The 14,983-nt window shown below is 41.7% G+C and overlaps 1 protein-coding gene across 1 annotated transcript; it reads left to right on the top strand.

Moving 5' to 3' along the window:
* The first annotated feature begins 1,458 nt into the window (after positions 1–1,458).
* Positions 1,459–14,482, top strand: adm2a (adrenomedullin 2a). Its single transcript, XM_031306339.2, has 3 exons — positions 1,459–1,589; positions 1,947–2,226; positions 12,793–14,482. Exons 2-3 carry the CDS (start codon positions 2,132–2,134, stop codon positions 13,193–13,195), a joined length of 498 nt encoding a protein of 165 aa, XP_031162199.1. The 5' UTR covers positions 1,459–1,589; positions 1,947–2,131; the 3' UTR covers positions 13,196–14,482.
* The last annotated feature ends 501 nt before the right edge of the window (positions 14,483–14,983 follow it).

The raw sequence follows: 14,983 nt of genomic DNA, 5'->3' as shown, positions 1-14,983 counted from the left end.
AGATACTTTTGCGCGCTTACGAGAACTGTATCTCGTGCTTACGTGAAAGTTTCTTGTGTGCAGCAGAAAGTTTCTTGTGCTTACGAGAAGCACAAGAGAAAAATAATAATTCCCCTTGTCCCTTCAGGGGTTCCGTACCAGGAAGACGCCAACAAAAAATACAAACTACTCTTACTACAAATTCTGCATGATTTACAGCTCCCTGATGAATCATGTCTTTATAAAAAACTGCTTACTAGCAGGAGCTTGTAAATCTGCCAGCAATAAACTGTGTGAAGGAAACGTTCAGCTTCAGGAAATTTCATGATGCGACTGTGGGCGGGGCTTGATGAAAAGATTCCTGTAATTCCTTCTATCTATCTTACACACTTGGCTGAGAGCAATGATAACAGATAGGAGGAGGGTTTGGTCAGGAAGACAAACTGCTGAAGAAATTCATGAAAAATTGGGCTATTTACATGAGAATGTACATGGCTGATCATGATAGTGTGAAGCACTTTGTGCTGAATAGGACTACGCTTATAATTGTAGTGACTTTAGCATCCTGACCTATCAGCCATGTTCCTGTAGAGTGTTTCTGCGGTGACCTTTCAGGGAATTTTATGGTATTTTAAAACTCATATTGCATCACTATCATATCACTTACATTTTTGTTTTTGTTTTGGGGGCTTTTCCACCTTTATTTTTGACAGGACAGCTAGGTGAGTAAGGGAGAGAGAGGGGGAAGACATGCAGGAAATCATCACAGGTCGGAAGTTTAGAACACATTTTAAAATGTTATGAATTTCAATTGCTCCATCATCTTGGTGTGAGCTACAGAGTCACCTCAAACTGGATTATTTCATTAGCATGGAAGATTTTAAAAACAGGATTAAATGTGCTCTTGTGTTTTAATTTGTGTATCTTTTAATCTGGAAAAGCACTTTGTGCTTAATGCTTAAAATTTGCTATTAAAATAAAAAAAATATATAGAATTATTATTAATATTACTATGATGTATTATACCATTGCTAAAAGGACCTATAATGTTAAATGCTACTTAGTCAGTTTACAGTGATCTATATTTGCCCCTATGATGGCACTGCAACAGTCCTGGGACTTTAAAGTGAGTCCGTGCTGTTCAACACTGTGTTTATAGTAAACCTGACATACATTAGTGTCTGTATGAGCAGCTTTAACGACATCATGGAACTTGTAGTTTTTCTGTGATAACCCTTGTGAATAGAATCTCTCCGACATGTAGCAAAAGAAATACCATAGTTTTTTTTTCTTTAAGTTTATGTAGAGTCTTAATTGCCATAAATTGATTCCAGGGTTTATCCGTGCCAACCACATCAATGCGGGATATTCCAATAGACTGTATATAGAAGGATATTCCCAAGGATATGGCAGATAATGATGTTTGAGCACCTTTTGCCCATGCACTTGAGTCAGTGACTCCGCCCACTCAGTATTTAAACCCACAATGTCACCAGGCGCTCAGATTCACACTGGAGAACTTGATCTTGACCAACTCGTTTGGATTCATGGGAGAGAAAAAAAACAACCTTACAATTAAGCCCACATTCTGAGCTATAACTACCAAGAAGGTAAGACTAATCTTTACTTGTGTTGAGTAGGTTTATTCATCAAATGTAAGAGTTTACAAAAGTATTTGCATAATGGATTGAGGTTGCATTTTTTGGAACATTTTCTAAACAATGTAAAGTGTTCATCTGGTGCATAGGTTTAATGGCTGGTTATGGAAAGAAAAAAGCAGGAGTTGTGATGAAGAATCCACTGGGGATAGTTATAGTGCAGATAGTGTGTTTTTAAAGCGTCTCACTAAGTGAAAGGTCTAATTCAGTGAAGGGTAGGCTACATTCAGAAGCGCACTTTCACCGGCTCTCTTTTCTGTATGAGCAACAGGTTCATTGACCATTTTATTTCTTCTGCTTTCCCCAAAGGTTTCACAAACAACTGCAATATCCGTTGCCAGACTTGGACATCAACCTTTTGGGAACATTTTTTTTCATTTTTTTGTGTCTTACTATTTATTTTCTCCCACTCTTGGGGATTAAATCTTCGCCCAGTCCGTGTGGTCGCCCCCTCCTTCCCAGAGAGGGTGTAAAGTTAAAGTCGCCCCGGAGAGATGCAGTCCTTTCTCCCGCTTGCTGTGTATTGCATCAGCCTGGTTTCCCTCCAGCAGCTGCTGGCAATGCCGGCTGAGCGTCCCGACAGCAACAGGTAGGACACCCTTTTATTGAGTTACTACTTTTTTAAACATCCTGTAAAGAGCCGCTCCGCGCTTCTGATTGGCTAAATACTCTTTAACATAGTAAGATAACGTTACATGATATAGCTAGCTAAGCTAGTACGTACCCGGTATTAATAAACACTTACTGGCCACTTTGACCTGCTTGGTTGGGGGTTAAATCGTAGTGTTATATATATTATTAAATGTAAATAAGCTATAACGGCGGTATTAAGTATTAAATGACGTTAAACATGTTTTTTTGTAAATGACAGTAGACTTTAATTTGTAAACACGTCAGTTAGCTGCAACGCCTTTTGCTAATTTAAGCTAACATATCCTTTTTCATCAAGTCCATTTTCGTAGTTTTTCAGTGGACCTTTGCATTGTTTAAATTAGTCAGACTTTATTACTAAACAAAAAATGTGGCATTTCTAAAATTCTCACTTTTTAAACTTAGGCTATTTTAACTATAACGTATTGTTTAGGTTTTATTGTCAGTCAAAGCTGAAAGGCTGGATTTAGCCTGTAGCCTGTGTGAGAAATCCCATCACACCGTGTGTAAAAAAAAAGTGCTGCGTTGTTGTGTCGGTCAGATAGAGGATAACGTAGACCGCAAGGCCAAAGGCTCTCCCATGATACAATAAAACACGTTCTCTCTCTCTTGAGATAAGCCCTGTTGCTGGAGAGCACATCAGCTGTGCAAGAAGTGACAGTGTTAGGCAATGCTACTGTATTTCAGATTCAAATAAACCATTATAACTTTTTTAAAACCTATTAAAAAGACCCAACTAAACGGAAATCCATTTTATTCCTAATACTTTTTGACAATATAATATAGTAGGCTATTTGTAACAGTAGCTAGTTCACAGTGACCTGATTGTCTCTATGGTATCACCCTTCCTATTAGCAAGGTACACATTAGGCTAAAGTTTAAAGTAACTGATAATAAAGTCATTCAGGTTATGGTGTTAGATCAAATTGGTCTTATAATCTACATTTTACAGCAGATCTACAGTAAATGTGACCCATATATTAGACTGTGCCGGCAAATAAGTTATAAAGTATGTTAAAAAAAAACAACAACTAATTATTGGTATCACTGTTGTGGTTAATCCGGAAAAAAAATAGGCTATTGTTCATGTATGAACAATTAATTTTTTTTATTTCTATACATTTCGAAGATGATTCTGTCTTTTCTTCTTCATCCTCCTCCCCTTCTCGATCCCATCAGACGTCACATGAGTAACAGTTTACAAAGGTTTGGTTTGCTGTAATCTCCCTGTGATTCTGTATAGAAAACCGATATTTTCGAGGTGGGAAAACCAGTTTGTCTCACAGCCCGGGCCAGAAATACCAGCATAGACTATTGTAAAGGATTTTGTTAGCCACTGAGTGGCACCTCTACTTTTCCACGCCTTAAGTGGCTGCCCAACATACAGTACACTACCTATTTATTGTGTGTGAGGTAGGCCTGCCAGCAATGCAATACGCCTGTGGAGCTGCAATTATGAGGAGCAGTGAGGAATGTGGATGAGTTTGTGTATGAATGCCCCCTTCTGGTGGATTTTGGATCCACAGCTGCTGGCTCAATGGGAGGGAGGGAGGGAGGGAGAGCCAGTGATGTGATGTGATGTGGGGGCCCTGGACGAAGGCAAGCATGGGGCCCCTGAAGGCCTATACCCTGACCCTTTTTCTATGCATCACATGTTGCATGCATGCCAATTTGTAACTGAGCAAAGCAAATGTTGGCTGACATGAACATTGCAGCTGATCATACCTGACTGAGAAATCATCAATATTAGGGCTGGGATGATATGCTTTTGTCCTGATTTGATTCTTTCACCATACATGGGTGCCCAATTCCATTTGTACTGCGATTTTCATTTATTGCGATTCTGGAAGGATTGTGATTCGATAGTACTGAGTGTTGAGATTTTCTTTTCCTTCTTTAACAAAAACAAAAGTTGAATAACACACGACTAGAGACAATATATCATGAGACATTTCTAAAAACGAATTGTTTTCTAAAAAGAATGCACATCACATGTCAGTCATAACATGGATTTTTCTGCTTTCGGTCAGAAAACGGATATGATGAAGTTGCCGTCAGCGGTACCGTATAAACAGAAACTATTTAGGTCAATCATTGGTAAAAAAAATATCGATCGAAAGAATCGATTTTAAAAACTGTCGCAAAAAATATCACAATACATACGATTTTGATTATTTCCCCCCACCTGTAACGAATACTAGGGCTGGGTTATAATAATTGAGTCTCCAGTTAAAATCGATCTTTGTTTGAGTGATCTGATATCCATCAGTAAGGCAGGAGTGAAGAAAAGGAGAAAGCACTTAACATCTAATATATAACAGTGTAAGAAGATCTGGGAGTGGAATTTTCCTCCAGGTGGCCATCTCGTGCATGTGTGTGTGTGTGTGTGTGTGATTGATTGTGTATGTAGGAGAAGCTGGGCTTCAGATGAGGGTTTGTGTGCCAGAGCTGGGGACAGAGTGACGCTGGGACGTGGCTGCAGTGCACTAGCTTGCGTGTGTGTGTGTGTGTGTGTGTGTGTGTGTGTGTGTGCGCGCGCGCGCGCGCGCGTGTTCAAATGGTGAACACCTGCTGCTGAAATCTAACCACAATTAAGGTAAGCGAGGCTCCTGTATCCTCGCTCAGTTTGTGTTGCTAGCACTGTAATCCCCCATCATTCCCACCTCCGTTTGAAACTGTCAACTGCCAGCAAAGGGTTAGGGTTAGGGTTAGGGTTAAGTAAATTGTATATCTCTCAGTCTGAGAGAAAGGGCTGCAGCAGTTAGAAGGGGATTTATAAGGAACTAGAAGGGCACTCAGAGAGTGCAGACCTCTGCCAAGGCATGCCCTATCTGGCAATTTCATTGTTACAAGTTGAGGGGGCGTTCACGGGAATCTTCCCAGTCGGGAACTCATTTTTCAACACATAAATGCTGCACAATCTCGCAATGTTATTAAGAGTAAAAAATCATTTGTGTATCCGCCCCTTGATTCAGATCCGGTCTCAAAATGTAATGTTTTTTTCCTTGACCCATGCTACACCCTTCCACCAAGTTTCATGAAAATCGGGCCTGCAGTTTTTCCGCACTGTAGTAGTGTCACTTTCTTCTGCTTCACAAACCTCCACATTTCTCACTTTGCCCATCTCTCATAAATGTCCTGTGTGGCTTTTATGAGGACAGTAAATTCTCCCTCTTCTCTTGACTCCGTAGAGCGCGTCCTGTTCTTTTTTTACTATCACACGATGACAGCATGATTATAACAGACATGACTCTCTACATTTCTTTCCCTCGTTGGACACTGACACTGTGTCTGAGCTCATATCTCTGTCATTCCTTCCCTGTTCTGTGTTTGCGTTCATGTTGTCCCTGTGTGTCCTGATAAGGACACGCCAAAATCCCACCAAGACGCTGTAACAAAGCCTGACGGGTGCTTTCCAAACAAGGAGAAATTGCATGTTCCCAGGATTCCAAGCAACGCATACCCTTAATTGTCGTTTTATTTTAGAAAATAGCCGGGGTCCGCAGCCAAAGAAGTTAAATATGGCTTTAGCAGCAAAGCGGCTTTACAATACAGATCCCAGAAGTGGGAAGCAGCTCATTGCTTTCTAGACGGAAGACATGCAAGGCTGATTTGTGGTCAAGCTTTTGTTACGTACACCCAGAATGCCTCTGCTCCGTCTGGACCAGGGTACGATGAGATGGCAAATCAGTCTGTGTGTACATGCTGTGGCCACAGGTTTGTTCGAACTTTGTCAAGGCCAAATAAAGTCATGTTTTTCCCCAATCGATCTGCTAAATCCTTAACCCATTCTTGTTAGTGTGCATTTGAGCAGCGTGGGCTTCAGCGTAGATACTCTTAACATAATATTACCTAAGAAACAGACTGAATTCATGTCACACAGGGTAGCTTCCTGCCTTGTCGATGTTTGTTGAGCCACTCTGTACATGCAGTTGGCTTTGGGTCCATCCTCTTGATTTGCTATCTATATTCTGACATGTTTGTACTTCATCAAGCAACAACACAAACACAACTCTCTTTATTGTGTATAAATGATCAGAAAACCATTTTTATGCTTGCAGAATGATTGAAACCAGGATTGTCTGTGTTGTAAATCTCTCAAGAGAGGCCTCTTGTTGTATGTCTTATAAACAGGATTTTTTTTGGCTTGGACTGCTAACATGTACAGTGTATAAATATTTGTATGGCTCCATGGGGGTCAATCTGACCAAACCTAGGCTGACGTTGAAGGTGAAACTGCGACCAAGCAGGCAAAAAGAATTTCCACTGTGGATTAATGGCTTAGACCTTAAATTCCACCCACCACATCCTTAAAGAGCAGGTTTTCCGCACTTTACACAGAGAGCCACACCGTTGTGGAGGCATGAATGTGCATGTATACTATATGCATTTAAGAGGAGTAGCTTACAGTGGGAGTGTGGATCAAAAGGCTTAAAAAACAATGGCGGCTTCTGAGAGCTGTGATTGTGAATGTTTTATCTACTTGCATCGCAGTTATGTGGTTTCAGAGCAGACGTATAGTTTTTAACTTATCTTAACGTATCCGGTGTATCTTTGTAATTTACTGGCTGTACTAAGCATGCTCAATGTCCAGTTTTTCTTACATAAAGTACTCCACATCCCACTAAGGAGGTTATGAAAGCAGAACTGCTTCCTAACAAGTAGGATGTGTTATGTGTGAAATAAATCACCTTTCCTTTATTTTTGTCCTGCTTTTTGCTAACAACAATCTCCCCACTGTTACCTATTGGGAGATTACCAATGAATGTGCCATATTTACAGCTGATTAAGGCTGCCCTTGGTAAGCTTCAGCCTCTCCGCAGCATAGTACTAGGGTTAGGGTTAGGGAGGGCTTTTGTTAGGGTTGTAGTTATGGTTAAGGCACCAGTATGCTATACTTTATCAAAAGTACTTGTTGGATTGGTCCAATGGCTTTGTAAACCCCTCCCTCCACACCTTTCCAATGTTGGAATTTGGGGGGCTGTGTCCGACAAGTTCTGTAACTTCCCAAAACCAACAATCCGACATTTACGGCCATTTCACACAGTGGTAGGCCACTCGCCTTTGAGTGTAGCGTGAGTGAGTTATTAAGACTTTCGACACTAAAGATGTGGTCAGGCAAAATGTCGTGAGAAGAATTTTTTCCCAAGCATGACCCAGCCCTTAGGGTTAGAGAAGGCTTACCCTTGGGGTAAGGGTTGGGGTCAGAGGTAGGAAGGGCTTGGTAACTGAAGCGTGCCATCAACATGGGGAGACTTCAGCTTTGATCCCTCATCTTAAAGGCAGCAATGCTGTGAGGTTAATACAGAAGAAAAACTAAACAAGGCAGCACGCAGGGATTGGCATCTGTAAAATCCTTACAAATCATATTCAGTCAAAAGGAATATTAGTATAATTCCCTTCAGCTAAGACCATGCAAGGTGAATAATTACAGGCAAAGTAGCTTGGATATCTTTGATCGTCTGCCAATCACGGAGATCTCCATTACTGTGGAGTTGTGGGATTAAGCTCCTAATGGCCAAATTAGCCTGTCTTGTGTGATCAAATGTGACAGAGTGGAAGCGTTTTTTTACCTCAAGATTCTTTTAACTTCTAGAAGAAAAAGCATGGCAGTCGGAAGTGTTTTTGGAGAGGAGCTTGGCCTTGGCTTTGCCATATATTACACATACCACACACAGCCATTAACATAAATTATGATATTTAAATTTGCCTGTATGCTATTAGATAACTAATTATAAATCTTTAGACTGAAAAATAATAAGCAAATGCTTCAAGTGAGATAAGCAGGACAACTGTTGCATTAGAAATCTTGAAAACCAAACAACACCAAATACTTTTAACCTTATATAAAGTTCAAAAATGATGTGGCTCCTTTATACTTACTCTTCCAGGATGTAGTCTCCTCTATAATTGTTGTTGTAGCACAGTCACAGGGTCCTTTTGGCCATCTGCCAGCTACTTCAAATGTCCTTATAGCCAACTGTTTTTAAGTGAATTGGAATTGGTTAAGTTGCAGACCTGCAAAGTCTTGTGTAAGGCTTAAAGGGTTTGTGTTAGATTGTTGAAGAAAAGGTGATGTGGCGCTGTTAGCATGTAATTACATGGGGCAATGTTAACACTGCAGTAGCGTAGTAAAAAAAACCCACTCCAGTCCTGCCTAGCTGGAGCAGATGACCAATCACAGCAGGCCGGCTTAGTTTAACCTAAATGATAGGGGCCACTACCTTTAAGGAGACATCTACATTTATACCTATTGGGGGGACAGGCCCACCGTGGGTGATGAAGCCATCGTAGAGCCAAAAATTACCTGGATGATCTGCGCTGCTTCCGCACTGTGCAGCCAAGAGACCTCTGCTGACTGAGCCGTCTACTGACTTTCCAAATGTTATCGGACCAAATGGATGAAAATGATAGTGAAACGAGTCATTTCAAGGAGATAGTGACGCTCAAAAAATGTATCCACTGATTTACAGATGTCTCTTTCGCCATGTAAGTCTACGGGAAAACATATTTTGGGGCGAGAGGGCATCACGTGATGGGCCCGGAATTGCAATTCCACTGTTTGGCCGATATGTTCAATTCGCTTCAAAGCCCGGTGACTTCCTGGGGGCTTGGGCCCCACAGGTAACTTTTATAACCGGGGCCTCATAGTGGGTTAATCCAGCCCTGGGTATAAAGTGTTTTTTTGACTTAAGACTTACTTGAGTTTCTTTTTCTCTTACTCTAACTTTTGACCTCCGTGATCCAAACAAAAGACGATTACAGTTCTGTCTTGTACAGAAGAATAAAGTCAGAATAGGAATTTGGTGCAGGGCAAACACTGCTGCATGGTGAAAAGCTTTCCTGTGCAGCAACCTTCCCTCAGCAGACCAGGTGGGTGTAACTTGGTGATGTGGCACCACGACACACCAAGCCTGTCCTGGAAATAGTGCTGGCCTCCGTCTGTGGCCTGGCGTTACGCAGTTATTTATTCAGCCCTTGCCACTGTTTCACAGCAGGTCACCTCCAGGCTCCCATACCTGCCAGCAGTGAGCCAGGAGCTGAACTGGCTGAATAAACCAAAAAGCTTCACATTTCACAGAGGAATCCCAAATGCACCACAGCACTGTCTGTAAGAGAAGCCATCTGCTGTGTGATGTCTCACATCAAAACCTCCCACCATGAGCAGAATAGCTCAAGTCAGCATTTCACAAGTGGAGCAAACTTTTTATAATTAGATCAACTGTGGCTTCTGCCTCTCCGAACATGGGAAAATAGTGCCAAAAAAGGTCGCAGTGGAAGATTTTTTTCCTTTGACTCAGAAAAGCAAACATCAGATATATTTGCCCTGATGCTGTATTTAAAGCTCATTACAAAAGAAGGCTCTATTGCTACCATTTAACATGTCCATTCTATTCATCCGCTGGCTGCCAGGTACAACAGCACTTTCCTGTTTTACTTCTCCCCGACCTTCAGCGGTGGTGATGGGTTAACACTCAGGGACTTGAGTCACACTGTGCTGTACAAACACAGCGGTGACAGTTTAGTGAGGAGGGTCAAGTTGTGAGAAACGACTGTCTTTGTCAAACAATGAGCAGATGGCGAGTTGGCTGGTGTTCTGTTTGCTGAACGGCCCATACCCGCCGGTCCACCGCACTGCACAACCTGTTTTTGCAAAAGGCACACAAAGTACAAAAAACATTTAAAAAAATCATTAAAAGTGATAAGGTTTGGTTTTTATTTTGGCCAGATTTTAAGATTATTTGACAAGTCTTTGAGAAGTCTTTATGCCAATACAGAGGAGTAAAACTGCAAAGATTAATTGATTGGTTGTCAACTATTAAATTAATTGCCAACTAATTTGATAATCGATTTAAAAAACATTCCAGCTTGTTAAATGTGAATATGTTCTAGTTTCTTCTCTCCTCTGTGACAGTAAACTGAATATCTTTGAGTTGTGGACAAAACAAGACATTTAAGGACGTCATCTTGGGCTTTTGGGAAACACTGGTCGACATTGTTTACCATTTTCTGACATTTAATACTCCAAACAACTAATCCATTAATCGTAAAAAAAATAATTGACCGGACAATCTGAAGACGTTACGGTCATTGTTTTTTTAGCAGAACTAGTTTCCTCTGACATAGATACTCCCTATTAAAACTGTTTTTGTTCTTCAAATGTCATTTTTCAATGCTTTGGGCAACACAATTCAAATTCCAGTAGGCTCCATTGTATTAGACTGGTGATAGAAGTTTCAAACGCTATCTGCATGGCTTGATACTATAAGAAGTTAGTGAGAATATATGTCATTTTGTAGTTTGGGTGAATTCCCAAAGTGTCTATTGGGCAAGAGATGTCTCCAGATTAAATTCAATGCATTGTGTATTGAAACAAGGCGGAGAGCGCGGTTCATAAAACCCTGAAACAAATTGATTTCCATAACATGTGAAAGGATCTAACTCCATCTCTCAACTGAGATTTGAATGTTCTCCTCTGGAGCCCATCAGGACCACTGAGACATTGGCTTGCCAGGCTAAATCTCCCATAGTTACCGTTTGCTGAATCCCAGCTGGGCATTAAAATGCAGCGAGGTGCAGGTTTTGATTGCATAATGTAATGAGCAACTGACTCAGTGCACTTGTTGTGTCAGGCAACATGTAAAAAAAAAAGAAAAGCCATTAACTTTGATGTTGTACATTATGAGATGAGCATGGTGTCCACGTGAAGGGGTGACTGTGCAGAGAGCCAAGCTGTGTTCACACAGAAGGCCAAAATGATTTGTTTATCAAAGCTGCTTTGTACGCTAATCGGATTTCTGCAGCGTAACCTGTGCCCTACAACATTAGTTGTTATAGTAACAAAGCTGGCAGGTGCATGAGTAAATGTCTTTGTTTTTTTAAAGTGCTCATATTATGCTTTTTGGCTTGTTCCCTTCCCTTTATTGTGTTATGTATCTTTTTTGTTCACGTTATAGGTTTACAAAGTGAAAAAGCCCAAAGTCCCCCCCAAAGGGACTTACCATCTCCAACAGAAAACACTGTTCACAAACTGCTCCAAACAGCTCTATTGTAGTCCAGCCTTTACTTCAGAGACAAACGTGGTCACTTTGGAACACACGTTATAATGCTCACCTAGCTGCTAGCATGGCACGCCCTCATACTCTGCTTCTGACTGGCTAGTAGTCCTTACCTAGGTACTGTCAGGGCACGCCCTCATACTCTGCTTCTGACTGGCTAGTAGTCCTTACCTAGCTACTGTCAGGGCACACCCTCATACTCTGCTTCTGACTGGCTAGTAGTCCTTACCTAGGTACTGTCAGGGCACGCCCTCATACTCTGCTTCTGACTGGCTAGTAGTCCTTACCTAGCTACTGAGCATGTGCGACTCCCAACAAAGATAGAACAGCAGTGAGATGTCTCACTCTGCAGCTAAAACAGAGAGCCCAACACACAGGGTGATAAGAGGAGCTGCAGCAATGTGCAGTACAACTAAAATATGGTGTTTTCTGAAAATTAAACCATGTAAACCTATTCTGGTATAACCTCTAAATACAATTATGAACCTGAAAATGAGCATAACATGAGCACTTTAAATTAAAAACCTTGTTCATTCTCATGCTGTCCCTTGTTTTATTCATAGGTGCAGCAATAATTCAGACATAGAGGTTCATTTATATATTTTATTGACCACGCTAGCAAGGAATGGCAACGGTGGTCGACATTTTGGCTCAAAGCATTGCTGTGCCTAAGTACACAGCGGCTAGCATGGCTGTAGACAGGAAGAATTGAGCCTTCTCATTTGTCCAGGCACCAGCATTCTCCTCCATATCAAACAGACAAACAGGAAATGCAAACATAAGTCAAAAGAAAGAAAAGGATAAAAAAAAACCTTCTCAGACCAAGATGTTTCAAACGTTGATTCCAAAAAGTTAATAACAAATTACTGCCTAACCGATTCAATTTAAGGTAATTTAACCGTTTTAGTTTGAACTCACATCAGCCACATTGGGGTGTTTACATGAGTCAGTACTCAATCCTCCTCTTCATCTGCTAGCTCTATACCTTGCACAAACAAATTAAACGGACCCTAAACCTTCCCTCTTTGTAGGGCTGTGCAATCAAACAAATTTAGAATTTGAATCGCAATTTCGATTTTGGCTCCCAACTAATTTGTCTTGTGTTCTAAATGAGGCGTACTTTCGCCCCTCCCGAAGACTAAACTCCACCATTTGAATATATTTTTTATATTATTTATTTTTTAAGGGGAATTTAAAAAAAGTTTCACAGTTTTGTGAGTTCAATAAACGCAACATCTTTCCAAAAGTCAATGAGTAATCGTGTTAAAAAATCGTGATTTCAATATTGACCAAAATAATTGTGATTATGATTTTTTTGTCCAAAATCAAGCAGCCCTACCTCTTTGTACATATTTTTTAAAATTTTTTTCCAGAACTTATTAAATATGAATGATACTCGCACACCTCCGGGACAAATTTTCACCCGACTTCTGTCTTCTCCTCAGGTTGGCCCTCATCGACAGGCTCATGGACCAGAGAGAGGATGAAGCCTCAGCGACAGGAAGCCAGACTCACATCGCCGAGCCCTCTTCAGCCATGAGCCCATCCCCAAAATGGCTGCCCGATTTCCTGAGACACCAACCGGCTTCGGGAGTGCGAGCCGCCTCGCCAAGCCTGGCGTGGGCACGACCAAATAGGGCTTCACCCATCCAGCGGAGGGCGCTGAGAACTCGTCGCTACACCCACTCGCGAGGTGGTCACCAACATGCCCAGCTGATGAGAGTGGGTTGCGTCCTGGGAACCTGCCAAGTGCAGAACCTCAGCCACCGGCTCTATCAGCTCATTGGTCAGAGCGGCAGACAGGACTCATCCCCCATCAACCCCAGTAGCCCCCATAGTTATGGATGAGTTGACCCCAAACACCCACAGCAAGTCTATCTATATCTCCATTTATTTATCTTTTAATGTATTACTGGTAGTCTTTGCATTAGTTTGATGTAGTCCTTAACCCTTGCTTATGTATCTCAAAATGACAATTATACTCCCATAAATGACTGTTGTGCCTCTCTACTTTTTGTGCTGATTGATGGATTTGAAGATTTAAATTCAACACCGTGACTGACTGAATCATTTTTTGCAAACCCGCAATTTGAGTTCAACCACCGTCCTGAGAACGTTTGTCTTTTTGTAGGGCGTTCAAGTCTCGTCAAAGTCTTTTTGGTTCCCCCTCCTGAATGCCCAAAAAAGAAGCCAAGAGGCCTCAGTTTGACATCTTAATCCTGTTAATATTAGAATGAAGGCTTGTCCTCAACACCATCCAGTGGCCTGGTCCTGTCTGCCAACTGAACCCCCCCAGCGGTGGATATTCCGCAGCTCATTGATCAAACACTTTCAACCTACACTCAGAGCCGGAGACCTGTCAAAACCAATGGATTCCCAAAGAGCGCGTAAATGACCCAATGAACCCTTTCAACTCTTTTTTTTGTGTGTGTCCCCCTTTGTGTTAACTTTGGGGTTCCCAAGTCATTTCACAACTGCATATACAATTACAATATTAATTCTGACATCCACAAAATATTCCGCAAGCTTTGTGTTGAGCTGGGAATTTGGCAGTCAGCAGGACTTTGTGTTTCAGGACCACAGTTTACATTGAAACCAGCCACAGCACTTGGGTTACACCCCCCCAGCCCGAGTTTAAGAGCATTCTGAGTCAGGACTTAACCACATAAACTCCACGCTGAAAATGGAAAAAGAAGAGGGTCGGCATCCAGTGCCTTGGAAGGAATCTACACAGAAACTCACTTCCCAAAGGATCAGTTTCAGTATTGCATTGGAGTAGCCCGTTGCCCAACACAGTAGGTGCTAAAGTGAGCCTTGGAGCCATGGGTCAGTGCTCCGTCGCACCACTGCTGGCATTTTCCCTGCTGGAGGCCAAGTCTGAAATATTAGCCTTTTCACGTGATTCATACGTTCCCCTTGCAAGTCAGGACTTTGGGTTGACAGCAGTTTATTAAAACTGACCTTATCATGTCAGAAATATGCACCGCCACAGCAGGAGGGGGGGGGGGGGGGGCTCATCCTCCCATGGTCCGCACACTCAGTGCTAAAACATAAATATAAAGAGCAAGGCATGTGGCTACCACAAATATGCACACACGCAGCCTTGAAGTTTGCAGATATTAAAGGGTTTACTTACCAAAAAAAAATTCCCCATACTTTGCAGAATATTTTTGGGATTTTCCAGAGTAACATGGATTCTTGTTCTTGAAATTATTTTAATGCCATGTTCTAGTGCTGTGAGCACCACAGACAAAATTCCATTCACCTCCTTTCAGGGTACAAAATTAGCACCATCCACCAGCCAAATGCTGGTAAATTATACAAGTGGCTGGTAGATTTGTTTCACCGCCCAGCCAAAAAACCAATGGTAATCTATTGAGGAGCTGGTAAAACATTCATTAGCCATTTGGCTGGGGGACAAAAAAAAGTTAATTCTGCACCATGCCTCCTTTGTCCTGGGGTGGAGGGAGAAATCTCTAAAAGTTGGCAAATACACCAATAGTAAGTCCAACAGTAATGTTGCAGATGAATGGAGAAAAAAAAAGGTTGACTGTTCCTTCCATTTCCTATAGTCAACACACTAAAGTAAACACACAGTTCGGTTGGCACCGTTGTTCACATGTAGTATGTTAAAGG

The sequence above is a fragment of the Sander lucioperca genome, chromosome 20, assembly GCF_008315115.2.
Source record: "Sander lucioperca isolate FBNREF2018 chromosome 20, SLUC_FBN_1.2, whole genome shotgun sequence".
Classification (NCBI taxonomy): Eukaryota; Metazoa; Chordata; class Actinopteri; order Perciformes; family Percidae; genus Sander; species Sander lucioperca.
The sequence above is the reverse complement of the archived record's forward strand: the minus strand, read 5'-3'. Positions and strand labels throughout refer to the sequence as shown.